At 49.7% G+C, this 26,410-nt stretch overlaps 1 protein-coding gene and 1 long non-coding RNA gene across 2 annotated transcripts in view; one reads left to right on the plus strand and one right to left on the minus strand.

The window, feature by feature from the left end:
• The window catches only part of Sim2 (SIM bHLH transcription factor 2), a 39,425-nt gene extending 13,015 nt beyond the window's left edge, over positions 1 to 26,410 (plus strand). The window contains 8 exon segments of the mRNA NM_001107108.3: positions 5,535 to 5,643; positions 7,035 to 7,120; positions 9,586 to 9,785; positions 15,038 to 15,144; positions 20,533 to 20,680; positions 21,957 to 22,125; positions 22,526 to 22,934; positions 24,864 to 26,410. Coding sequence (NP_001100578.1) covers positions 5,535 to 5,643; positions 7,035 to 7,120; positions 9,586 to 9,785; positions 15,038 to 15,144; positions 20,533 to 20,680; positions 21,957 to 22,125; positions 22,526 to 22,934; positions 24,864 to 25,258 — 1,623 coding nt within the window. The 3' untranslated portion in view covers positions 25,259 to 26,410.
• LOC148002547 (uncharacterized) lies at positions 2,083 to 11,175 on the minus strand. Its single transcript, XR_015633342.1, has 4 exons — positions 10,161 to 11,175; positions 8,570 to 9,880; positions 5,460 to 5,652; positions 2,083 to 2,770 (listed from the first exon to the last, which is right to left on the minus strand). It is a non-coding gene; the product is annotated as an uncharacterized LOC148002547 (long non-coding RNA).

Below are 26,410 nucleotides of genomic sequence, written 5' to 3' on the forward strand. Positions count from 1 at the left end.
AGTATACCACCCTGACTGAGGACTGAGAGGCCCATTCGGTGCAGATCCAGCACAAAGGCATCTTATAGCGGCAATCACAGCTGCTATGGGCTCCTGAGTGCAGCTGTGTCATCCAGAAGATGGGTTTGCAGCCTTTCTTCATCTTCAGTCTCTTGTGCTCTTTCCAGTCCCCTCTTCCACGGTGCCCTTAGAGGAGGTTGTAGAAATGTCCTGGTTTGAGCTGGGAAGTCAATACCACTTATTCTCTCGAGTCTGCGCAGCCACCACCCTCCCAGAGATGCTTCTCTGACTAAGGTGGAGAGGAACATTTGTCTGTGGCTATAAATAGAAATATTAGAAGCTCATTTGGGAAGTCACAGTTTTTATGTAGGTGGGAACTAAATGTTTCTCCAGATTATGAGCTGTCAGTGTAGGTGGAAGATACTAGAATTAGTGATAAATACAGAGAATGGTCTTTGAGAGGTGCCCGAGGACTCTGAACTTCAGGCTTCTTCCTGTAGTTAAAAAATAAGGTTTTCTCCTTCCCTAATTTCTCCTCCTCCGTTGCACCTTCCATCCCTCCCTTCCTCCTTCCCTCCTCTCTTCCTCCCTCCCTCTCTGTCTTCATCCACTCTTCTCCCCCCTTTTCTTCCTCCTCTCTTCTTTCTTAAAATATGATCAGCTTCTGAATACAAGTTACTAAGGCTTAACTCTTGTACCTACTTGACTCGTAGGATTGACACACTTGTAAGACTGGAAATACTGTTGACAGCATGAGATTTACTATTCTATAGGGCTGGGAGCAGAGCTCAGAGGTACTAATCCCCAAAACAGGAAAGAAAAGGGGAGGGGAGGAAAAGAGGGAGGGGGACAGAGAGAGGGAGGATGGACAGAGGGAGAGAAGGAGAGAGGGAGAGAGGGAGAGAGGGAGAGAGGGAGAGAGGGAGAGAGAGAGAGAGGGACAGAGGAGGCTGTATTCTGTAACAGTCAGGACCCTTTAGCATACGCAGACTGGTTTATCACGACTCTTGACTTGAGCTGTGGTCAAATGACCTTGATCAGGTGATTTTTCACTTTCATTGCAAAACCACTGCAAAATCACTGTAACAACATCATAAGTATACCAAAACATTCATGCACTTGTAGGCTGACCAATAGCAAACTTTTAAAGTAATAGAGTCACTATTATTGAATATTAAACTTAGATCTGAGCTTCCTAGCAGTCAAAACCAATCAGTTTTCCAGTTTTCGTTGTCTGATTAGACAGGCACTTCATGTCCCGGAACCATATTAAAATAATAATGTAAGGCCTCCACCCTCTCTCAAGGCAGGGATTGAATTTATCAGTGTCATCTGAACCCAGGCTAGACCCTTTGGTGGGTACCTCCTGGGACTGGCAGGTCATTTGGAGTGTGATGGCTCAATTTAGGTCCAGTACTGCTTCCTGTAGGTGTCTTGGTCCACCAGGCAGTGCCTTGTGGTCATTTTTCTCTTTCCATGTGGGAAATAGGATGGATTGACTATGAACACTCTAATTAAGAACGACCAAAGCATGGGCTAGGTGACAAATCTGAGCCCTGCTCCTGATTAACTCCGCTGAGGAAAAGCTAAACAACCTCATGAGCTGTGTATCACGTTTCCTTTTGATCAGGCCCAGAAATAAAACTTGGTAGCATCACTTCTGAAAGGGGAGAGGGACCACATGCTACTATGTTGCAAGAAGGCTGGAGGAGGTACCTTTTGATTCTGCATCCCCTGAAGACAGATTAAATAGAGTGAAGCTGAACTAACTGTGTCCAACAACTGGTTTCTTCCTGATTCCTACTTGAGGCTGTGAGCCCCAGTCAGCAACATTAGAGACATAGTAAGGCTGCTGCTGTAGCTGCAGGTTACACTCAGTGATGTCATCAGCAGATGACGCCTGTGGAGTCCAGGTTACACTCAGCGGGCCACAGGGAGCACATGCTGCTGTGAGCCATGGTTGTGTGAAAGTTCACAGAAAGGATTGTCCCATCGGAATGATCTATTTGAGGTAAAAATAATTCTTCATGTGTAGTACATACAACTCCATTTAAAGACCATTATTACATTTTTAAAAGTAAATGTTGGAGTAAGAAGTTTATTTCTCCGGGATGAATTTATTCTTTTATTTTGCTTCCCGATTAGCAAATAAATGTGATCACTGCTGTCAAATTCTGGTTTAAAAATGACAATGAAGGAAAAATAGAGTCATGTAGACATTTTAAGTATCCATATGGTTTAAATCTAACAAAGTTATGCTCTATAATGTCTAGGTAACCAATACTCATTTTCAAAGACATGTACACATATGTGAAGTAGCTGTTTATGGGACACATAAAGAAAAACGGAATGTTTGAGAAGGATGCCAGAGACTGGCTGATAAAAGGAGCAGCCATGCTGCTCAGGGGCACGAGACAGAATTCCTTTCACTTCAGGAATAAAAGGCAATGACTTGTGTTTGTTTACATAGCTCAAACCCTGAATCCCAAACTATCTTAATTTAAAATGCTACACTCAGCAAAATGCCCAGGCAGTGCCGAGCGCATTTCTCAGCGGCTGAGTGACTCTGCCTTTCCACACAGAGCCTTTATCCTCAAGTTTACCATGTCGGCTTTCTGGGCAGGAAGAGACTACTCAGCAAAGCATTAGCAAGCTCTTAGTGGGAGCAGCAGAACACCATGGCTTTTGTGGTCATCAGGGTTTTACAGACAGTGAAACAGCTCACTGAAGTCCTGTCTTAATAAGGCTGAGATATGAGACGTGGAGAGTCCTGTTGAGACAAATACATATCTTTAGAGCTGCATATATTTTGGGGAGTGGGGTAAGACAGCTGCACGTCTTTCAGCATTTTAAAGCAGGGACACACATCTATACACAGGAAGCGCCCCGTCAACCATAATTTCGAGTTAAGGTCTGCACTGTTATATATTACTCCATATTTTTTCCTCTATGAAGACATTTCCGTTGTTTAAAGGTTATTGGGGTTCCTAGACAATCCCATTCATTTTATAATGGACCCCAGAGCTCAAAACACCCAGTCCTTCATCCACAAATCTTGGATTGCCTGTACTCCCACCCGTCAGGAGAACAGAAGCTTTGAAACCAGAGGAAGCAGTTTAGTTAAAGGGCAGGTTGGGTCTTCGGCAAAGTCTCTGGAGATGCTTGTCTACAGAGACGTCACTTGAGTACTGTTTTTCTCCAAACAGAACTTCAACCAAGATTAAATGCTCACTTCCTTCAGGGGAAAAAAGCAAGGGAGGGAGAATAATTGGACAATATGAAAATCCATTCCACCTCTGGTTTGTTTTTAAAACAAGCCATTGGAATTAGGGGGTAGAAGTGGAGGGAGGCAGGTGGATGGGGGTGGTGGACAGGTAGGGGTGTGTGTGTGTGTGTGTGTGTGTGTGTGTGTGTGTGTGTGTGTGTGTGTGTGAATGGTTGGGAGTTGGTGGAGGGAAGGAATCAAAACCAAGAAGGAGTTAGTGTTTTAACCCTTGGCTTGGACCTTTCTATCAGCTCTATACTGAACCTCCCCCCCACCACACACACCTTCAGAGAAAGGCAATGCTCCTGTCTCAAACAGCTGGCTTCAAGGCAGCAGGTTATTCAAATGTTTTAGGAATTAACAAGAATGTTATGCAAGAAAAATGATTAATTTTTATTCCTTATTTTTTAATAAAATAAGGATTATTTATAATTAGTAATTAATAATTAAATCACGGGTCGGGGGAGTTATCCTCTGGCCTCCACATGTATGTGCCTTTCCCCAGCACAGGCCCAAAATACACACACACACAACACACACACACACACACACACACACAGGCACGCACACACACACACACACACACACACACACACGCACGCACGCACACACACACACGTAACCGAGAATCAAACGTAACTTAAACATGATTTTGATTCAGGCTCTGTATTTTCACAGAGGCAGGTCTGCTCTGGGAATGGTTGTGAGGTCTCAGGTTTCGAGTGTGAGGGTTAAGTAAGTGGCAGGGAGGAGTTCACTGCTTGGGAACACCCCCCTATGCTGTTTGTATAATATTGAAAGGAAAGATTCTAAGGATGACGAAGAAAATAGAATGATGGATGTTGTCTATGAGGTAAGACTTAGCAACGTGGTTTGTGTCAAAAGGAAAAGTAAGCCTGGTGTCCTGACGAACTGGAAGAGCTGACTAAGGAGAATGGGGAAGCAGAGTTGCCTCTCTTTTGCTTCAAGTTGGCCTTGAGGTTGGATGCTAACATGTCCAGGGAAAGCCTGTCACTAGGGTTGCTTCCTGAGGTAACAAGGTCAGACCTCTGGACCCACAGTCCTCAGCTCCAGGTGTATCCCCAGGACCACTACAGCATCTGGAGCCAGGGACAACATCAGCCACACAGTCTCTCTGTTGTCTGAGTTACTCTCTGCCTGGGCTGAGAGAGAGGTCTTCAGATTCACCTAAAGTCTTGCCATCCCAGGGCACTTGGTGAGTGCCCTGAGTTTCTTCCTACACTGACTGGGCTTTGAGGGCCACTGACTCTGATGAAATTAATACCACCATTCTTGGGCCCCTTAGTAATACTAAGTATGCTGACTCAATTCTTTGGATTATAGTTCTGAAAATAAGACCCACCACTACTGCATAGGAGTTTACTCCAGGGCCCTGCCCAGCGTGGCTGTTGCCTAGGGCCTGCTGTGGAGTTCCCTGTGGGGTGTGCAGGCAACTGCTGCTTCTTGTTGCCTAAGTCCCACCCCTCTTCAGGTCACAGGTCAAGCAGAGGGACGCAGGCCTTACCCTGGGTGTGTCCGCAGAGTAAGCATAGTCAGCTTGGACCAAGAAGGTCAGAGACATATTCCTGGCAACACCAGGGAGTTCTGGCTGGGCTGGGGCATGGTTCAGTGCTGGCACAGAAGGGCCTTTGTCTGAGTGGCACAGGGGTCTTCCTCTATGGTTCTCAGCTGGTCAGCCTCTGAGTGGACATGGCTCTCCAAGGGGTGCAGAAGACACAGGGCCAGCTGGCCATTCCCCTTACATGGCATGTAAGTGACGGTGGGACAGAGGCAGCTTTAGTGTCTTGAGGTGTTTCCTGTCTGTGTGGTTTTTTTTTTTTTTTTTTTTTTTTTGGTTCTTTTTTTCCAGAGCTGGGGACCAAACCCAGGGCCTTGTGCTTCCTAGGTAAGCGATCTACCACTGAGCTAAATCCCCAGCCCCTGTGTTTCCTGTCTGAAGGACAGTGTCCAAGCCTCTAGCCGTGGATGCCACCTCCACCCTTTAGTTTGTCTACTGTCCTGTGTACCTCTTCTACTTAGGACCCTCTGGAAGCCCAGGCCTGTGCTCTTGGCTTTTTCCAGGGTCAGGATCAGGGACACAGTACAGAGCTCTGACAAGAGCAGTTCTCTCCTTGCATTTGGCCAAGGTGTGAGCTGCAAGGATGTCCCCGCACGATATGAGCCCATGACACACCTGCTCTGTGGTCTCTCCCCTTGCACCCACTCTGGAGAGACATGTGACTTGTCCGATCTTTCTGTCCCCTGGCAGGTGGAGCTCACAGGCAACAGTATTTACGAATACATCCATCCTTCTGACCACGACGAGATGACAGCAGTACTGACGGCCCACCCACCGCTCCACCATCACCTGCTCCAAGGTTGGTCCTCTGCAGCACAGAAAACCAGAATGAAGCAAGGTCATGCTTACTCCAAAGAGAGGGTCTGCTTCTGCTTCCTACACCTACTGTGGGCTGAGTTTGGGTCTGATTAACAGCAGCTACACCTGTCCTCCGGGCTGCTGGCTTGCACTGGCGTGGATTAAGCCCAGGGCTTTGCACTTACGGGCTGAGGGCTCATTCTTCGTCCCCCACCTGCCTCTGTGTTTTCAGGGGACAGTATGGAGTCCCTACTATGTGCCACAAGCTGTTCAGCACTGGGTCATGCGCTGTTCCCCTCACATGCTCCTGGTTCAAAATGCCAGCACAGACTCTTGTGAGCCGAGGCCCGCCTGCTTCTTCTGAGGACAGAACCAGGGGCTGGGGAATGTTAGATACGGGGAAATTGTATCTGTGTAATTTTGCATTTCATTTGCACAAGACTGGAGGCTTTCAACCAAGGATCATTAGAACCTTGGCTTTGTTGCCACAGATGTTACAGATACTTAAAAAGGCATGTATGCAGTAGATACTTCAAACTTTCTGGGCGATTCTTTACCCACAGAGCCGGTTTCTTTTTGTAATCTATTTTTTGCATGTGGAAGTATTCCGAGCAGGGACTTTTAGGTTGTGTGCCGTGGCACAGATTGGTTTAAAAAAAACCCTGGGCATCACTCACGCACCTTCTTAAATTACAGTCATAATGAGTCCTAAGAAGACAGAGTGTATCCTAGAGGTCCCAGCCTTTCAACTTGCCCTGGCAGTCCTGTGAGGCTTGCAGACTAAAGATGGGTCTCCTTCTTACCTGCGGCTACAATTAACTGTGCGGCCAAAACTTCCCTTTGTGAGGGTGGAAAAGGAAGGAAGGAAAAGGCCAGTCAGTAGATGGCTCCACAGGTAAAGGCTGAGCCCTGGAGACAAGACTTGGGAAAGGGTGTTCCAAAGTGACAGTCATCTTACTGAGCTATGGTGTTTCACAGCCCACCATGTAGCTGCCAAGAGGCAAATGTGTCTGTCTCCCTCTGCCAGGGACAGGGGCTGAGTAATGCCTGGCATTTGGTATCTGCTGCCTTAAAGGAACTTAGATGCTTCCGGGCCTTTTCGAGAGCCACCTCGGCACCCAGTTCCTCTGTGGCCTGTGGAAAGGAAGGTGCTGTTCTGTCAGGCTGACCCAGGTTTCCAGGTTCTTGCTATGGTCATGGTTCAGGATGCTTTACTTCTTGGAAATTGTACAGGGATGATCACGGTCTCACCTTCCCCACTTAGACTTTGGTCCTTGGCAGGACTCTCTGGGTGAGGGTCTGACTCTGGCTGCTTTGTCTGCGGGTGCCAGGTTGGAGGTTGTTGGGGACACAAGCAGGGCAGGTCCTGTCTAACAGCACTTCTGCTTTCAGAGTACGAGATAGAGCGGTCTTTCTTTCTCCGAATGAAGTGCGTCTTGGCAAAAAGAAATGCAGGCCTGACGTGCAGTGGATACAAGGTACACGGGGCCACTGTGGGAACAGGAGAGGCTGGCAGGGGTCTTCTCTGTGAGTCTTACGTTCCGCTTCACATTTGAGGCAGGAGAGAGGATGGGGAATCCGCTGTGTCACCTCACCAGGACAGAAGTCTTGAGCAAGGCTCAGGGTGGATTATGAGCCCAAAGACCTGGCACTGTACACAGATGTTCCCGGCTGGTTGGATTTCATCATATAAGACCGGATTGCCAGGGCTTAGCATAGATTTTTGTCCCCGGGTCTGCTAGTTCCACTTTGCATGTCAAGGACCAGCTCCACTGGACCGGCTGCCGCCCCTGTTTGTTGAGCATCCTGGGGAGGCTCTCAGAGCATCAGAGAGCAGTTGCTCCACAGAGATGTTGCTCTAACTACCGGAATGCTCAAGTGAGTCTGGTATGTAAGACGGTGTTTCACCATAACCACTGAGGCCCTCCCACGTGCCAGCAATGCCTTCTCTGTGGCTGCCTCCATCTGGCCACCCTGGCCTTCTGAAGGGAGTGAATGGGAGGTAAAGGGAGAAGAGACAGCTTGCCAAGCTGAGTGGCACAGCTGAGACATCTTAGCCTAGCCCCCATGGTTGGACTTCCCTGCTAGATACCGTCACTTGCTGAGAGGTTAATTAGCAAGCTAGGACAGATCGACTACAGGACCAGCTGGCAATCAGTGTTGGAGACAGGAATTGGCAACAGTACACACCTCAGTGTTAGAGACAGGAATTTGCAGGTAGGAAGGTAGGGGGGACGATCTGCCAGGGATCCCTGCAGGAGTCTCTTGTGCTGTTTTTCTCTGGGGTGGAGGTGGGTTTGAGGTACATGAGGCCATTGTCTTTCTCTTTTGGGAACACCCTTCCCAGCCCAGTGTCCTCCTGCCTCTCTTCAGAGGCCTGCCTTTCTTTTTAAAAAAGATTTGTTTTATGTCTGCAAGTACACTTTGCTATCTTCAGACACACCAGAAGGGGGCATCGGATCTTGTTACAGATGGTTGTGAGGCACCGTGTCGTTGCTGGGAATTGAACTCAGGACCTCTGGTAGAGCCGTCAGTGCTCTCAAATGCTGAGCCGTCTCTCCAGCCCAGCTGCCCACTTTTTCAGCTGGTGATCTCTTACTTTGGGCTTGACCCTAACCCCACTCTTTTGTTTTACATGGTTACTTTTTGTACAACTGGAGTTAAACCTAGAGCTTCGGCCTAGCAGGCTAACACTCTAAGACTCAGCTCTCCCACAGTTCAGTGCTTCTACAGCTTGAGGGATACACCTTATCTACCCCCTCCCCACCCTCCCACCCCTTCAACCCCCATGCTCCCCCAACCCTCCACCCCCACAGTCAGGAAGCCTCCTTGAGCCAGAGTTGGCCTGCACCCAACAACATGTCCCTCAGGAGGCCCCTTACTTTACTGGTTTGTGCCACTAGTCCAATTGTAAATGTGTACAACACCTGCTTGTCTTGTCCTTGGTTGTTCCTTCAGGAAGGTGGGAGAACAGGCTAGACTGGAAGGACTTCAAGATTTCTTCCAGCTCTAAACACTGTAAAATTATGAATCCTGTTGAAAGAAGTTTTGAGAAGAGAATTTGGTGAGCTGTGGATGTAGCTCAGCAGTAGAGAGCTTGTGCTTGGGCAGCACACGGAAGCCCGAGGTTCGGTTTCCATCACTGCATAAACTGGGAGTGGTGGTAAACCCCTGTAACGCCACCAGGGGGTGTACGCAGAAGGGTAAACTCAAGGTTATACTCTACTGTGCTATGAGTTTAAGATAGCTTAGGCTACGTGAGACCTGGCATGGGGGAGTAGATAGAGAGAGAGACAGAGACAGAGAAAGACAGACAGACAGGGACTCAGAGAGACAGAAACACAAAGATATAGAGACAGAAACAAAAAGAGACAGAGACACAGAGAGACAGAGACAGAGACACAGAGAGATAGAGACAGAGACACAGAGAAACACAAAGAGACAGAGATACAGAGAGAGATACACAAAGAGAGTTCCTTAGTGTGTCTCTGTTGTGTTCTTTAGTCAAACTTGGCCAGGAGTTTCTGTCCAAGTTCATCATGCCTTAGTGGGCCCGTAGCAGCCAACCATGCCTGAGTGAGTGCGGGACAGCATCTTGACTCCTGTGCACCTGATTTCATAAGAAACAGTTGTTGTTGGTGGTGGGTTTTTGTTTTTGTTTTGTCTAGACAGGGTTTCTCTCTTTAACAGCCTTGGCTATCCTGGAACTCACTCTGTAGACCAGGTCTGCCTTGAACTCGGGGATCCACCTGGCTCTGCCTCCCAGTGCTGGGATTAAAGGCCTGTGCCACCACCACCTGATGCAGAATTGGTTGACTATACAATTCAGCCAAAACTTGGTGGAAGAATGTTCTAGCCCTTTAAAAACAGATGGACAGACAAACAAAGCCGAAAAGACTCAAGCAGAGCAGTGTGCCCACTGAGCCTGTGCCCTCCTTCCCAGGTCATTCACTGCAGTGGCTACTTAAAGATCAGGCAGTACATGCTGGACATGTCCCTGTATGACTCCTGTTACCAGATTGTGGGGCTGGTGGCCGTGGGCCAGTCGCTGCCACCCAGCGCCATCACGGAGATCAAACTCCACAACAATATGTTCATGTTCAGAGCCAGCCTCGACCTGAAGCTCATCTTCCTGGATTCCAGGTGAGTATCCCCCTTGCTGTCACCATTGCTGTGATTCCCCAGAAGGCCCCGGTGCTGGGAACGCTGGTCCTTGAGAGCTACATTACTGAGGTAAACTGAAACAAGAGAAAAGACCTACTAAGCGTTCAGACTAGCAAGGAGGTTAGTCACGAAGGGAAAGAATTCACAACAGACTTGTTTTAATTAACGGCCTAATGTCTGAACCATAAGCTCAAGATGAGCATTTATGTAATGATGTAAGAGGGCCCTCCCTCTCTTCCTTTTCCTCCCCTCCTCTTCCCCTCCTCCTCCCCTCCTCCTCCTCTCCTTCTCCTTTCCCTTCCTTTTGAGACAAGGTCTCATGTAGCCCAGGCTGGCCTCAAATTCACCATTTACCTGAGGATAACCTCAATCCTCTGCCTGTTCCTCTGGAGTGCCAGGACAGGCATGCACTTCACACTTTGGTCTTCTTTTGTCTTCTCTGAAAGCCGTCACTTGCGTTCTCACTCCTCTCTCCACCTCACTGGTAGGACTTTGAAATAAATGGTATTCCATTCTGAACAGCGTGCAAAGCTCCTACCCTGTAAGTCAATGGTGGAAGCAGACCTTTCCCCTTGCATGTGGGGAGACGTGACCGTATTGTGTGGACATCTGGTCAGTGCCTAGGTGGAGGAAAATGAGGCTTTTGTTTCAGGAGGCTTTGCTGGAGCAGCCTCTGATCTTACCCAGAGAGCTTCAGGCCTCCAGCGTTAAATGGTTTTTTGGTTTTGACTTTTTGTTGTTGTTGCCACAGTTGTCCTGGAACTTGCTCTGTAGACCAGACTGGCTTTGAACTCACAGAGATCCACCTGTCTCTGTCTCTTGAGTACTGGGATTAAAGGCATGTGCCACAACAACTGGCCTCAAAGTTATTATTTGATAGCCAGTAGCTATATTTTTATGGGACATCTGAGGTGCTTTGATACTGGTATGCTCCACATTCTGGAATGATCCAGTCTCCACAGACCTTGAGGCCTCACCTGGTGTGGCCCTCTTCCATTGCCCTTGGGTAAAATCTGTCAGTTGTGCCCACCACGCGTATCCTGAAAGTAGCCAGCAGATGGGAAGCAGCTGAGATCTCAAAGCCTCATATGCTCACAAGGCCGTGTTGCCACTTGGCTCATGGGTTCCTTGGCTGCACAGGCCAAGGTCCTTCCAGAACTCTAGGACTCAAGCAATCCTCCTGCCTCAACCTTACGAGAAGGTACGACTACAGGCATGGGCCACTGTTCTGGGCTACTGATTTATTTATTTATTTATTTTGGTTCTATGATTTTATTCATTCATTCATTCATTCATTCATTCATTCATTCTATTATTGTAAGTACACTGTAGCTATCCTCAGGCACACCAGAAGAGGGCATCAGATCCCATTACAGATGGTTGTGAGCCACCATGTGGTCACTGGGACTTGAACTCAGGACCTCTGGAGGAGCAGAGGAGAGTCTCTGGAGGAGAGTCAGTGCTCTTAACTACCGAGCCATCTCTTCAGCCTGTTTTATGGTTTTCAAGTTAATGAAAAATAGTGTAAAGATTCACATCCATAATTACACTACTTGTGAGGCCGAGGCAGGAGGATTACTATGAGTTCCGGGCAACCTGAAGCAGATTCAAAGACAGCTTGGGCTACAGAGCAAGACTGATTCAAATAAAGCAAGTCAAACGAAACAAACAACTTATAAAGAAAAGTAAACTACAGGATTAAAATATCCCATAGCACTGACCATTCCACCCACGTATTATTGGTTCTTTATTGAAAAGAGACAAATCCATCTGGCCCAGGGTCGGGTGAGATGTGCGGTCAGTCAGGATTGAGTCTCATGTTCCTCAAAGCTGTTCAAAGGACTGAGAAGTGAGAAAGATAGCATTACAGGGTCACCCTAAAGTTCCAGGCAAAAATGAAATAGGATCATTGGCCAGCACCCTCCGGGATGGCAGGATGGTGGCAAGTTCTTCTTGTTTCCTGCAGAAGCAAGGACTGCAGTTGGTGGGGGGGGGGAGGGGGTGGCACAGGCTGCATCAGAGCCTGGGAGGAATGGTGATGAGGGCCCTTCTGGAAGTAGGCCCTATGCGGGCCGTCCAAGGTCATGACTGAAGAAGTGCAGAAGAAACAGCTGTTTCTTCCTCTCATGGCCTCTGTCCTAGTTAGGGTCACTATGGCTGTGATGAAACACCATGACCAAAGAGCAAACTGGGAAGGAAAGGGTTTATTGGGCTTACACTTCCAGATAGTAGTCCATCATCGGAGGAAGTCGGGACAGGAACTCACACAGGACAGAAACCTGGAGGCAGGAGCTGATGCAGAAGCTGTAGAGGAAGGCTGCTTACTGGCCTGCTTCCCTTGGCTTTCTCAGCCTGCTTCTTACAGAACCCAAGACCACCAGCCTAGGGATGGCACCGCCCACAGTGGGCTGGGTCCTCCCTCATCAATCACTAATTAAGAAAATGCTTTACAGATGGATCTTATGAGGGCATTTTTTTTTCCTCAGTTAAGGTTTTCTCCTCTCTGATGACTCTAGCTTGTGTCAAGTTGACATAAAGCCAGCTAGCACAGCCTGCCTGTATTTTTCAGACAGTTCAAGAAAACCCAAAGAGAATTCTTTGCCGAATTCTCTCAAAGAGGAAAGAGGATACTAGGTCCCAGGAGGAACAACTGGAAGTCTTTTCCGGTTGCCTAGCTCACAGCACTTTGAAGTAGGGAGGTCTTTTCAAGGAAGGGTGTAGGCTAGCTCAGAAGCCAGGCTGCCTGTGTAAGAGACACTTAAGGGGTTGGGACCCCTCACTGTCGCTTGTGCTTCTGTCTATAGTTGCAGCAACATGTTCTTAAAGCCCACTGAGCTAGAGCCAGCTCTGGAGGGACAACCCCAGATCAACAGTAGAGAAGGTGTTGGCCTGAGGTCCCCCAAGTCACAGGAGCAAGGGTCTTGGGGAGGGGGCAGCTGTTGGCCACTCACCCAGTATAATCCCAGCACAACTGAACTCAGCTTAACCTGATGTTTGGATCCTCAGGGGTTTGTGGTATTCGCTTTGAAACTGTAGCTGATGCTTTGGCTAAGGTTGGGTGAGGCCAGCGATGTTTGGGGTGTGGTACATCCCTTTGACAGGTTTACAGACACTGGAGGTTTGCAGAAACCCAGGAGGGCACCCCGCCAAGCCCTTAATTTTTAATGTTGCTGATTAGTTTGGTGAGAACATGGTGCACATGGTTCTGATTCTTTCACACACATTTGTGCTCTGGCTGATTTAGCCCAATGGCCCAGGGGCTGGAGAACCCTTTCATTCATGCTCCAGAGACCTGGGCTGCTTTTAGAGTCAGCCAGGTATATTTTACCCTTCCTCTCACCCAGTTAGACTCGACCCCTTGCAGTTTTAGGTGACCCCTTGGAGAAATCTCTAGAGTCCTGAGCAAACAGAGCAGGAGTCACCGACAGCCCCCACATGCTCACCTGGAACGTTGTTCCCTCCCCTTCTTAGAGGAACGTCAGTGGAAATATACGTGCAACTGGGGAGCCATCGCAAGGAAATCTGAGGCTCTGAGAGATGTGTGATCCAGGTCTGAGCAGATTAAAGAATGAAAATGGGGTCACGTTTCCCCGTTCTGTCTGTGGCTAGCGTTTCACAACTGGCAAGCAGGGCCCTCAATGCCAGCCTTCTTCATTACCGCCCCCGCCCCTCCGCCATCTCCTGAACCGACTCCCTCCCCGCTGCTTTCAGAATCCTTTCTTCTCTTTCATCTGCTCTTAAATATCTGTCACCAACATGCTCAGGGCCACCTACCTCTTCTAAGGACACAGTTCCCAGCTTGGTTGTGCCAAGTCTATGAAGCCATACCGCCCCGCCACACACAATTTCACCCGTGGAAGGGGCAGCCCAATGTGGTAGTACTGATGAGAGCTTAGTTGCTGACAGCCATTTCTCTTCAAAGCGCTGACGTGAGAAATTAATACGTCTGGGACTTGTTGAGAGCAGAGGGATCATGTCACGGGCACACTGGGAAGGCCTTCCACTCCTGAGGAGAGTGAGCGCTTCCCTTCCCAGCCAGAACATTTGTGGCCATTGCACTGTGTTCTGGGGGGTCTGTGGATAATCCTTCGTGGATATCAGGCTTAGACGGTTATCCCATGATTCTCATTAGTAAAACCACCCGCCTGTAAGACTGGCATACCAACCACCATGACTGACAGTACTCAACGTAGGAACAGTGAGTTAAAACAGCCAACCTAGAGCCAAGAAGCGGAAACAGCTTCAGTACCCACCAGCAGACGGGAATAAACCAAAGTCCAAGCGTGGTATCTCCAAGAGAGGGTAGTGTTCAGTCACAGAAAGGAGTGCTCTGCCACCTACTGCCGATGGTAATGGACCTTCAACATGCCCTCCTGTATGAAGGAAGGCGTAAGCCAGAGGGCCGCACACAGTAGCATTCTAACTTTGAACATACAGTTCTGGGAGACAGGAAGCTCAGTGGAAGACAAGGGCTGTAACGGGAGGCCTGGTGGTGGTGTTTGAAAGTGAGGAGTTTCTGTTTGGCATAACCAGAAGGTATGGGAAGCTGATCATGGTACATACAGCGTGAGTGTAGTTAACGAGTGCACATAGTTAATTTACCAGACCATGCACATCCCATGGTAAAAGAGTAGATATTATGGGATGCATATTTCATTAGGATTAAACAAGGGAAGGAGCTGGGGAGATGATGGTTCAGTGGGCAAAGTGTCCACTGTGTGACCATTACCATTAACCTGAGTTCAGACCCCAAGAAGCCAGGTACAAAAGCCACGCACGCACTTGGTGCAGCCTACAATCCCAGCACTGGAGGACAGAAATGGGGGATTGTATGCAGTAGGCCACACACAGAACAAAGTGGCAAGAAGGACGGTCCTCACAGGCCCACAGAGCGGCTCTTCCCTACCACATGACTTAATGTCAATGGCTTTTCCCTCAGCGCCTACAGATAGGCAGGGTTCTAAGAAAGTTCTATTGCTACACCAGCCCAAACATGTTCCTAGCCCGTGGTTTTGAAATATTGTTACTCAAAGTTCTACAGCCTACCCGGAGCTAGGATTCAAAGAGTTTCTTCCTGTAAAAAGATCGTTCCAACACCAGCAACACCCCCCCAACTCCTCCCACCCCGACCCGAGCCTCTTTGCACTTGATTAGTTGGCAAAGTAAATACTGGTTTAAAGGACATTGCCTAAGAGCAGCTTTGACTCATGGAAACAACCATCCTTCCGCAGGGTGACAGAGCTTACCGGCTATGAGCCACAGGACCTGATTGAAAAAACACTCTACCATCATGTGCACGGCTGTGACACCTTCCACCTCCGCTATGCACACCACCTCTGTGAGTATCAAGCCACCAGGCCAGGGGCAGCTGGTCAGGGTGGGGGCACTAGGGACAGGGAAGGGACATACCTTTTGCCCGGGGCTGGCATATATGTGAATCATAAAGTCCAGTGTAATTCCTTTTGCCCCTTGCTAAGGATAGCCCCTACTGCCTTTCTCACTTACAGTCATGGCCTTAGTGATGATGCCCAGTGGCCCTGGGTTCTAGACTCTGAACTTGGAGGTCCAGTAATCTATGGGATCTGAACTCCAGTTATGAATATCAGCTGTATTAGTACAAGAACAGGGTGGGAACTTTAATGCGTATATAAGGCCAGGCACTGGATTAAGAAATTAGGTAGAGGAGCTGGAGAGATGGCTCAGTGGTTAAGAACACTCACTGCTCTCCCAGAGGTCCTGAGTTCAATTCCCAGCAACCACATGGTGGCTCACAACCATCTGTAATGGGATTCGATGCCCTCTTCTGGTATGTCTGAAGACAGCGACAGTGTACTCATATACATAGAAAGAAGAAAGGAGGAGGAGGAGGAGGAAGTGGAAGAGGAAGAAGAGGAAGAGAAGGAAGAGGAAGAAGAGGAGGAGGACTAAATAGAATACCAACCAGTGAGAGAGATCTTCGTTTTAAGGATACTAAAGTTCAGAGAGGGGCAATGCACTTGCCTGTGACCAACCCCCAGCAAAATTCAGCAGTTGAGTCTTGCCCCACTGGGATGCTGGAGACGTCTTCTGTTTTAGCATAGAGGACAGGATTTGATTTGCCCATGGAGGCAGTTTGGGTACCTCAGGGCTTGGAGAGGGTATGTAAAGAACTGGCACTTTTCTTTAGGAATACAGAGACTAATTTAGGTAGAATGAATATCTTGTCCTTCTGCGCTCCAGTCCCCTCAGGCCCACAGAAAGTCTTGGGTACTCACAGAACGCAGATGCCTGGCCATGCTGGGGGCTTCCAGGTGTGGCCTGGGTCACGTCCTGGGTGGGTATTTTTGTTCTGGGTCAGCTAAAGATGCTAGAGGGCATCTGCTGGTGTCCTTGGAGGTGGCTGGCAGATCCAGGGGCTGCACTGTCCTCTTGGCCATGCAGTGTGACCAGGGTATGGTGAATAGAATATCATTTGGGCTGCTCTATGGTAAGTTCACAGGGAGACCTGCCATGACCACACAGACTCCTGGCCCCTTGTTACACAGAGATGAGGAGTTAGAAACAGTATGTGTGTATGTGTGTGTATATGCATGTGTGTCTGTGTTTTGTGTTGTGTTTTATGTACATGTTTATGTACATATGTGAAGGTATAATGCTTGTGTGTGTGTGCATGTATATGTGTGTGTGCATGTATGTGTGTGTGTGTGTGTGTGTGTGTGTGTGTGTGTGTGTGTGTGAAAGCCAGGGTCTCATGGGAAGTTTCCTATTTCCACATATTGACCATGACTGGAGGGAACTCTGACAGCAGTTGTCTGCAGGCAACACAGAATCACAGGTCCTGGGTTCCAATCCCAGTAAGATCAGAAGTTCAAGACATTGTTCTATTCTTTTCTTCTCTTTTTTCTTTCTTTCTTTCTTCCTTTCTTCTCTCTCTGTGTGTGTGTGAGACAGAGACAGATAGACAGACAGACAGAGAGACAGACAGACAGACAGACAGAGAGAAAGAAAGAGAGGATTACCGTGTAGCTTGGCTGTCCTGGAACTTACTCCGTGAACTCAGAAATCTGCTAGGCCCCGTCTCTGATGCTGGGATTAAAGGCCTGTGACTCCCATCACGGCATCCTCGTCTACACCAAGAGCTTGGGATACATGAGACCTTGTCTCAAAAAGGAAAGTATAGGGACTTCACTGGCTGCTGCTGTCCCAGCTGGCCTTCAGCCCTGGAGTGCTCTGGGAGCCAGTGGGAGCCTCTGCATCACTGGGGTAGAAGAAGAAAAAGTGGCCAGCATTTCTGCAGGCAGTTCCTGTCATTCTCAGCTAAGAGCCGCGTGTGAGTGACATTAATCCCCTGACTCATTCCATGTCTGGTCAGAGTGTGCTTTGCTTAAGCGAGATCTCCTGCAGTAGAGCAGGTGCCTGCATCTGGAAGCAGCCACCAGCCAGGCCCAGAGCCCCGGGGCCCATTCTCAGTCCCTCCTCAGACTCCTCCTCTCCTCGGCTGCTGTTCAGCTGTTTCACAGTCTCCTGTACACAGAAGTACGGCCTCTCCTGGACCGGACTAACAGCCATGACCTCACAGCCGCCCTCACACTCCTGCTTCGTGAAGAGTGAAAGGCGCTGAGCTTCCCATCCCCACTCTTGACCTCCAGCCCCATGCCCAAGGCTTTTGCCTCTCCTTTCACAGGAGCGCCTAGCTGTGTTTGGCTCCTTAGAACCCTACACAAGGGACATAGCTTCCTTCTTGAGGACCCCTGCTGCTGTTCATGACACTTAGATCCCTGTGGGGACCAGATGAGTTTTCTGGGGCGTCCACAACCAACCACCCCAGCCCAGATAGCTCTAGTAAGAGGCATTCATTTCTCCACAGCTGTGAGGCACAAGTCCTCTTCAGGGAGTCAGCACCGGTGCCTCCTCTCCTCAGCGTCTTCCCCATGCTTTGGAGTGCTCAGCCCTCTGTGTGTCTGCTCCCATGGTCCCACTAGCCTCTAAAGACACTGTCGTAACAGGTCAGGGCCCATGCCTGTGCCACCGTACTTACCTCTATAAAGTCACTGTCTCCGAAAGGCTGTGTTCAGTGGTGTCAGGGGTGAGAGTTTCGGCTCACTGTTAGGATGGCACCGTTCAGCCCGTAGCGGAGACATCCTTACACCTCTGTGACCCTACTTCAGTTGTGGGTACAGGCCCTTCGAGTAACCTGGTGGGAAAGCGCCATTTCATCCCCTGACATTATGGGGATGGGGAAAGTAGGTGAGGCAAGGAAGCACTAAAAATACCGCTGTGTCCATTCCTGCATGCATCTCCGCAGATGTTCCAAAGGCTCGGGGCCTTGAATAAGCTGTGCTTCTGTTTCCCAACTCCCACAGAAACACCTTCCCTTGTTAAAACACAACACCTGATTTTTCACTCTGCTTAGAAAACTCAAACCCTGTCCTTGCTAGAACTTTTGAAAATGAAAAGCCGAGGTCAGATAAGAATGCATGTGCGTGGAGCCCCATCTGTCGGCCACAGTTGCTCAGGAAAGGTCTAGCCTTTGCAACTGTATGTCACAGACTGTGATTATCCTTCTACCAACGAGGAAACTGAGTCACAGACTGGTTGGTAGAAGATTGCAGTTTGAGCGGGCGTGTACCCACGGGCCCATTTTCTTCAGTTAGGGTTACACTCATTTCTGGTCTTGCCTCTTCTCTTTCCGCTGTATTGCATGCATCCTCCGGTCACAAACCCCGGGCAACTATTTCAGTGTCTGCGTGGAGCTCCACAGTCTCAACCTCCCACCTTGAACACACAGGCCCCTCCAAAGAAGCTCTTGGTCTTTAAACAGGATTGCAGCCCGTCTTCCTGCACGGTGGTCTGTTTAAGTCATGGGTAATTCCTGCAGACTCCGTCCCTCCAAGTGGCCGTGCTTTCTAGAGAGCTCTGCCACCAGCCCCAGGCCTCCACCACCTCAGCTGGTATGCCTTGCCACCCTTTTTCTTAAATAAGAGTTACATAGTAGAAAAACCCAACTTTTTAGCCATTTTCAGTGGGTTTCGGAACGTTCACAATGCAGCTGACACCTTTACGTGAGTCCCCAACACTGCCAGCTTCTCCAGAGTGGCTGCTCTGTCTCCATCACTCCTGCTCTTCCTCCTTTGGAGCTGGCAGCCACCCATGGGCTCTGGCCTTGTGGACTTGCCCATTGTGGGCGTCTCACACAAAGAGCACCGCGAAGTGGCTTCCTTTCTTTCTGAGAGCCTTTGAGTCAAGGAGTCAGCTGGGCGCTCACTCAGTTTTCGCTTTTGTGGTTCCTCTGTGGTGGTTCATGCATGCTCTTAGAGCACAGCTCTTAGGTTTGAGTGCTTTTAGTAAAGCCTATCTGTGTATTCAAGTGTGTGTTTGTGTGTGCGTGCACGTATATGTGTGTCCGTCTGAATGTGCATCTGTCTGCTTTCTCTCTGTGTCTGTCTGTCTCTTTTGTCTGTTTATGTGTCTGTCTGCTTTCTCTGTGTGTGTGTGTGTGTGTCTGTCTGTCTGTGTCCTTTAGCACAAGCTAGCTCCATCACAGCCTCAGGTCCTTTGGCTTTCTCCCCTGGTCTCTGTCGAGGTGGTTTCCAGTAGGAGCCTCAGGCCAGCCCTGCCTTGAAGAGCAGAAATATTCTAGAGTGTGTCTGTGTGTGTCTGTATGTGTGAGTGTGTGTGTCTGTGTGTCTATGTGTGAGTATGTGTCTCTGTGTGTATGTGTGTGTGTCTCTGTGTGTATGTGTGTGTCTATGTGTGAGTATGTGTCTCTGTGTCTATGTGTGTGTGTATGTGTGAGTGTGTTTATGTGTGTCTATGTCTGAGTGTGTGTGTCTATGTGTGAGTGTGTGTCTCTGTGTGGGTGTGTATGTGAGTGTGTGTGTGAATAGAGTGTGTGTGTGTATGTGTGTGCGTGTGTGTGTGCACGAGTGTGCATGTAATAGCTGGCGTGCCTTCACTCAGCTTTCTGCTCTCCACTGGCCACCCGCAGCTCCTGGCGGTTTCCTTCCCTCCCAGTCTTCCCTCCATCTGCCTACCTGAGGGCTGCAGGGTGGGGAGTGACAGTTTATGGCCTCATAGTGGTTTTGGGGGATTGCTCTCTTGCCCAGCGTTTGCGCCCATGCATAGAAGGTGGGCTCATGGGCCCAATTTTCAGGAGCCATGTCACTAAGCAGAGGGCTTTCTTACATGAGCAGCACAGGAAATTAACAGCCCAAGGAAAATGGGTAATTGGGAAGAAAATATAAATGACACTTGAGTAGGGAGTGAGTTCTCCGTGAACACACACGTCCCGACAGATGGCCAATGTCAGCACCAATCTGACACTTGGTTGGATGCACTAAAATTAGCGTTCTGTTTAAATGACTAAGTCCCTCTGCCCATTAAAGGTCTTGGGGATTAAAACATAATTGGGACATTTTGGATACTAAAAAGCTAATCGGGTCTTACCACTCTGCAGGTACTGGTGGTGTCTGGGGGCTTTTTTTTTTTCTCCCATGAAAGCTGTGACTGTTAAGTCAGGGCCCTTAACAGGAAGGGAGGGGCCGGTCCAGGGTCTGTGCAAAGTTGTAGGTGACATTCCTTCATATATGTATGTGTGTTCGTACACACATGTGCATGTTTGTATGGTGAAAGCCCACCCACTCCATTAAGTTTGAAAGGTCCTTCCTTTGCCCTGGAAGGCTCTGTGTGTGTAAGGGGTTAGGGCAGGGTTCAGAGACCCAGGATTCATGTCACCTTGTGCTTACAGTGCTTGTGAAGGGCCAGGTCACCACCAAATACTACCGGCTGCTTTCAAAGCTGGGCGGCTGGGTCTGGGTGCAGAGCTACGCCACCGTGGTGCACAACAGCCGTTCCTCCCGGCCTCACTGCATCGTGAGTGTCAATTATGTTCTCACGTAAGTCAGCGCATTTGTTTCTCCTCTCCTCCGTCCCTCTCACACTGCTCCAAGAAGTGTTCCCTCCCATTCCTCCTGTTCTCTGGACTGTGCCTCCCTTTTTGTTTTATTGGAATAATCTGGTAGATTGGGAGCTCCCAACCATTAATGTGTGCCAGGGAATGGTGGCAAGGATGACAGGGAATCCTGGCAAGATTATAGCTTAACAGATCCTGGGACTGAGCCCAAGAGAAGGGTCCAGGAGGGGACAGCGTGCAAAGAGGGTTGTTGGTTCATGTCCTGTGTTAGTCACACACATCAGTGCTTCTGCCTTTAGGGACAGACACTTTCTCCCATTTCTCTGTCTTCCCATATATTTTGTTACCAGAGTGGTTGAATATTTGGTGCCTGAAAGACTCCAGAGTTTAACTGGAAAAAAAATAGTGTCTTGAGACAGAGTCTTGTCATTAGTTCAGGCTAGCCTTGATCTCACGACTTTCCCCCACCAAAGGACTCAGATGCAGATAATGTGTTAGTCCACTAGAAGTCACAGGCATACCTTCCTGGAGCATGTCTCAGCGTGTCCACTAAAGCTATTATGGAGCAGTCACCTACACCCGCCTCTCAGCCCTAGCCTCAGCTGAAGAAGGGTCCTCCTTTGCATCCTGAACACTGAGGATTCAGACCCCAGGTTGTTTCACAGAGGGATCACCAGGCTACTATGTGTTTTAGGAGGATCATCTGGCCAGACTACACAGGAGAAAAGGCCTCTGTCCCTTAATTACACCAGCCAGGCCTGGCAGCATTTAGCAGTAACTCTGCCTGGGCATGTGACTTTGCCAAGTCATCTGCAGAGGCCATGTGAGGGTGAAGTCGGCTTCCCGCAGGTGCATCCCACCAGGCTTCTGGGCCCCTCAACAGAGAACAGCTGAGCCCCGGACACACAAACCCAGAGGGGTCACGAGGGTCATCGGAGTTGCTACCTTTTGCCTTTGCCTTGTTAGCATGCCCACCCCTTGCCATGGTCAAGAGCGTCCTCAGGACATATATGTGGGCTGAGGGGTTTGGAGAGAACTTATTACGTTCCTCCATCCTTGCCAAACAGCACTAACGGTGCTCAGAACTCTGGGTCCCCACCCTGGAGCTGCTGGTGGCCTCTGTCAGGACCACGTGGCCTTCCAGAAGAGACGCTCTGGGACTGCAGGAGGAGCTTTCTCAGGGGATGCAGTAAAGGCAGCTGCTCTTCCTCCATGAGAGAGCTGCTGGGAGTGAGTGACTGCCCACTTTTGCACTTCAGGGAGGTCGAATACAAGGAACTTCAGCTCTCTCTGGACCAGGTATCCACCTCTAAGTCCCAGGAGTCCTGGAGAACCACCTTGTCTACCTCACAAGAAACTAGGAAATCAGCTAAACCCAAAACCACGAAGATGAGGACAAAGCTGAGAACCAACCCATATCCCTCACAGGTAACGTGCACATGGGGCGAGACAGCTTGTGTCTGGGGCGCAGGACACCTGGGCATGAACTGAGAGCCCCTGTTTAGTAGTGTCCTTGCAGAGAGAGAAAAGGTCCCACAAACAGCTCGGAGGCTGAGTGTACACTACCTCAGTTGGCTTATGGTGATATCAAAATGAAACCTTCCCTTCCAAAGTGTCATTAGTGAGCTCTGGGGGATGGGGGAGGCAAGTGTCTACAACCATCTGGTATGTGGTCATCTTGGAGAATAAAATCTTTCCACTCAGGGACCTCGCAGTACCACTAGGGTCAGGCCAGCCCCAGCATAGGGCTGGGCCCCCTAAGCTCCAGTCTTGTGCAACTAGAAGGTAGCTTACCCTTGGCCTCTCATCTGTCTTCCGTGCCCTGCAGCAATACAGCTCGTTCCAAATGGACAAACTGGAGTGCAGCCAGGCGGGAAACTGGAGACCGAGTCCCCCCACAAGTGCTGTGGCTCCCCCGGAACAGCAGCTCCATTCAGAAGCCAGCGACCTTTTATATGGGCCGCCCTACAGCCTCCCCTTCTCCTACCGTTACGGACACTTCCCCCTGGACTCTCATGTCTTCAGCAGCAAGAAGCCAGGACTGCCCGCCAAGTTCGGGCAGCCCCAAGGATCCCCGTGTGAGGTGGCACGCTTTTTCCTGAGCACACTGCCAGCCAGCAGCGAGTGCCAGTGGCATTATGCCAACTCCCTCATGCCCAGCAGCCCTTCACCAGCTAAAAACCTTTCTGAGTCTCCTGTGAATGCTGCCCGGCATGGACTTGTGCCAAACTATGAAGGTGGGTCCCATTTGCACAAGGGGAAGGGCAGGGGTTCAGCCTCAGTAGCGGTGGGTGGTAGATGGAAAAAGAATCCTCATACTTTGGGCAAACGGGCCTTTTCTGCTTCTAAGTAGGGATTACCAGGCTTCCTATTGCCTGCCAATCACGGCTTCATGGGAGTGAGTTACATGGGAGAACAAGTTACATAGAACAAGAGATGGTATAAACAGCAGAGGGGAGCTGAGTGCCCAGTCCCCATATAAGTTCTGGCTACATTCGTGACCCTGCAGGGAGGCGAAAGTGATTTTCCAAACCAGCTCCCATGTTTGACCACATTCCAGCTGCGTCCTTGAGGTGCCTTTTCGCCGTACCTCAGAGTGGACAACAGACTTTAGTTCTCTTCCTAGACCAGTTTTCAAACTACAGGAAACTAATGTAGAAATGTCTGGCCTTGAGGACAGACGCCATGAGCATAGACAATTAACACAGGCTCTTCAAGCTTCTGCCTTTCTCTCTGTGAAATGGGACCATAGCTTATGTAGGGCACCTACTTAGCACACTCTAGGTGCCAGCTAGTTCTGCAGGAACTGCTAATGTGGGAGTATGTCACCCTTGAATGTTATGCCTGGGGAAACAGTATCATTAGCATTTACTAAGTAGCTCCCTGAAATGTGGGCCCCCCACATACTCACGTAACACAATCAGATCTCTTTCCCTCTCTCCTCTTCTCACACTCTGCCTTTCTGGCTTTGCTTTCTGTGCAAACTCTGAGGATGTGACTCCATATTGTAATCAGTCTACATTTTGTGGCCAGATCTGAGCAGAGGGACAATTATGGGAGAAATCAGGCCTTCGTGGACATAAAAGGAGAACATTGTTTTCAAAAGCAGACAATTTAGAAGAGACCAACCAGCCACTGGGGCCCACCCTGCCTTGGCTCCAGCCTGTCCCAGCAGCCATCATTCTACCCTCGGGATGGTTGGTCCCCAACACTCATCAGTGCAAGGGTCCTTCTCAGTCAAGGGAAGAAAAGGGGAAGGACCTTGCAGACATCGATGGAAGCCAGACATATTTCTTTGTATCTGAGGACTGGCCAATGATATAACACATGGAATCCGACTTTTGTTACTATTTTAAAGCAAAAATGGTTGGTGGCCAGCCGCCTGACTGTCACATTTGATTAGAAGGGGCATGGAAAAGGACTAAAGGTGCTAATTTGAGGCAATTTGTGACTAACTTACTAGTCTTTTTGTATTAAAGAAAACAATGGCCTCATGGGAAAGGTCGGAGTTCCTTGAATGGGCATGGTTAATACTTTGAATTACAAACCTACTAAACAGCACAGAGCGGTTGTCACCCCCCACCGTATTGAGGGATTAGTAGAATGGGTAGACTCCGTGCTATGAGGAAGAGTCTGCTTGGCTTCTATTCCACCGCTGTCCACTAGCTCCCTGTGGCTTTAAAGCATCTTTTAACATTGATGACACACTGGAGTATTTGTATCTCTTGCATTAAGCGTATTACTCAGAATGAATCCCACCTGTTCCTCTAAAGCTCCCAGCAAGTTTCCAACAATGTCTCATGATTGCACTGCGCTGGCCTGGAATACACAAGGGGTGGCACGGATGTAGGAGGACTAAGTAACTAGCTCTGTGTGCCATGGAGGGCGGGTGTAACTGGGTATGATGGAGGATCCTGTGACTTTGTACGTGGTAGAGAAGGACCACGTGGCTCTGCACGTGTGGCTCGGTGCAGGAACTAGGAGGACCGTGTGGCTCTCTGTGAACGACTGAGGGCGCGTGCGTCTCTGTGCAAGGCCACGGGCGCCTGTGGATGGGCAGGGCTGAGGGTGCGTGGGGCTCAGTGCAGAGCAGAGGATGGGCGTGTTCCTGAGTGTGTGGCTTCCTCCCCAGTGCAATCCTCTCACTTGCTGCTTGTCCCCCGCAGCGCCCGCCGCCACCGCGCGCAGGTTCGGCGAGGACCCCGCACCCTCAAGCTTCCCGAGCTGCGGCCACTACCGCGAGGAGCCGACGCTGGGCTCCGCCAAGGCAGCTCGCCAGGCGTCCCGGGACACAGCCCGACTGGCGCTGGCCCGAGCGACCCCCGAGTGCTGCGCGCCGCCGGCCCCCGAGCCACAGGCGCCGGCGCAGCTGCCCTTCGTGCTGCTCAACTACCACCGCGTGCTGGCGCGCCGCGGGCCGCTGGGGAGCGCTGCGCCCGGAGCTCCGGAGGCGGCCGGCTCGCTGCGGCCCCGACACCCGGGCCCGGTCGCAGCCTCTGCACCCGGCGCGCCCCGGCCACACTACCTGGGCGCCTCGGTCATCATCACCAACGGCAGGTGACCCGCCAGGGCCGGTCCCGCAGGGCGGCCCACAAGGGAGAAGCCATAGACCAGGCCTTCTCTGGTTCCTTTTTCACCCCCAAGGTCCAGCAGATGGAGGGGCGAACTGTATATGCACGATATAAATTAATTTATACAGAGACAACTATTTTAATAGAACTCCGCAGCCGTCTTTTAGATTTTTACCGTAGATGCCGGTGTAGAGGGTTGGTACTCAGTTGGAGGAGGACGGGGAGAAGGGACTGACGCCCATCCTTGTCACCAAGGGCCAGTTTTTATGGGGCTGAGCATCCGGATGTCAACCTGTGACCTCAAACTGCTATTTCCAGAGTTCTTGGTTTCCTCACCATGAAGCCAATCAAGCCGAGGTCCAATAATGGGGATTCAAGACAATGCATGCAGCTTGGCAGACGGATGCCACTTTAAGCTCCAACCCCGTCCCCCACCCCCAGTGGTCCTCTGTTCCCAGGTTGAGACAGGGTGGAAAGTCCCTTCGGAGTCCTTCTGGACACTTGTAAACGCAAAATGTTATCCTTGTAAGTCCCACGAGCAGACAACAGTTTCTGCTGTCTTTGAACTCATGCATCTCATTTTAAAATCCAATCCTTCTAAAAATACAAAAGCCAACAAGCCGAGGCTGAGGAGGCGAATGTGCAAGACTATTGTGTGAGTGGACATGGGTGTGCTTCAGAAGCACATTAACAAGCTCGCTCGTAACTGAGCCCTTAGGAACTGGTTGACACCCACATGTTGCACCTTCAAAATATGAAGTAGGCATTAAATGCAAAAAGGAGATATATATATATATATACATATATAGCCAGGCATGTTAGAGAATGGCTCTGTCAAGTGTAATTCCCTGGCCACATCCCTCCAGCCCACACAGACCTGCTCGTGTCCTACGCTTGTATTTGCTTGCAAGTAGGAACTACTAAAGCTAGTTAAATTGCATGTGCAATACGGAAACCGAAGCAGACCGCACCTTGTGGAAGAAAAACAGGCTTAAGGGATGTAAGGAAAGAGGTGTATACATTTAAGCGTTTTCTACACAGCAAGAGCTTCATACGAACATGTGTGTAACAGGTGAATGGAGACTCTTTTTATAAACTTACCAGCAGTGTTTAAAAATAAACTCCATTACTTTTCTTTCACA

Source organism: Rattus norvegicus, chromosome 11 (genome assembly GCF_021556685.1).
Source record: "Rattus norvegicus strain SHRSP/BbbUtx chromosome 11, alternate assembly SHRSP_T2T, whole genome shotgun sequence".
Lineage (NCBI taxonomy): Eukaryota > Metazoa > Chordata > Mammalia > Rodentia > Muridae > Rattus > Rattus norvegicus.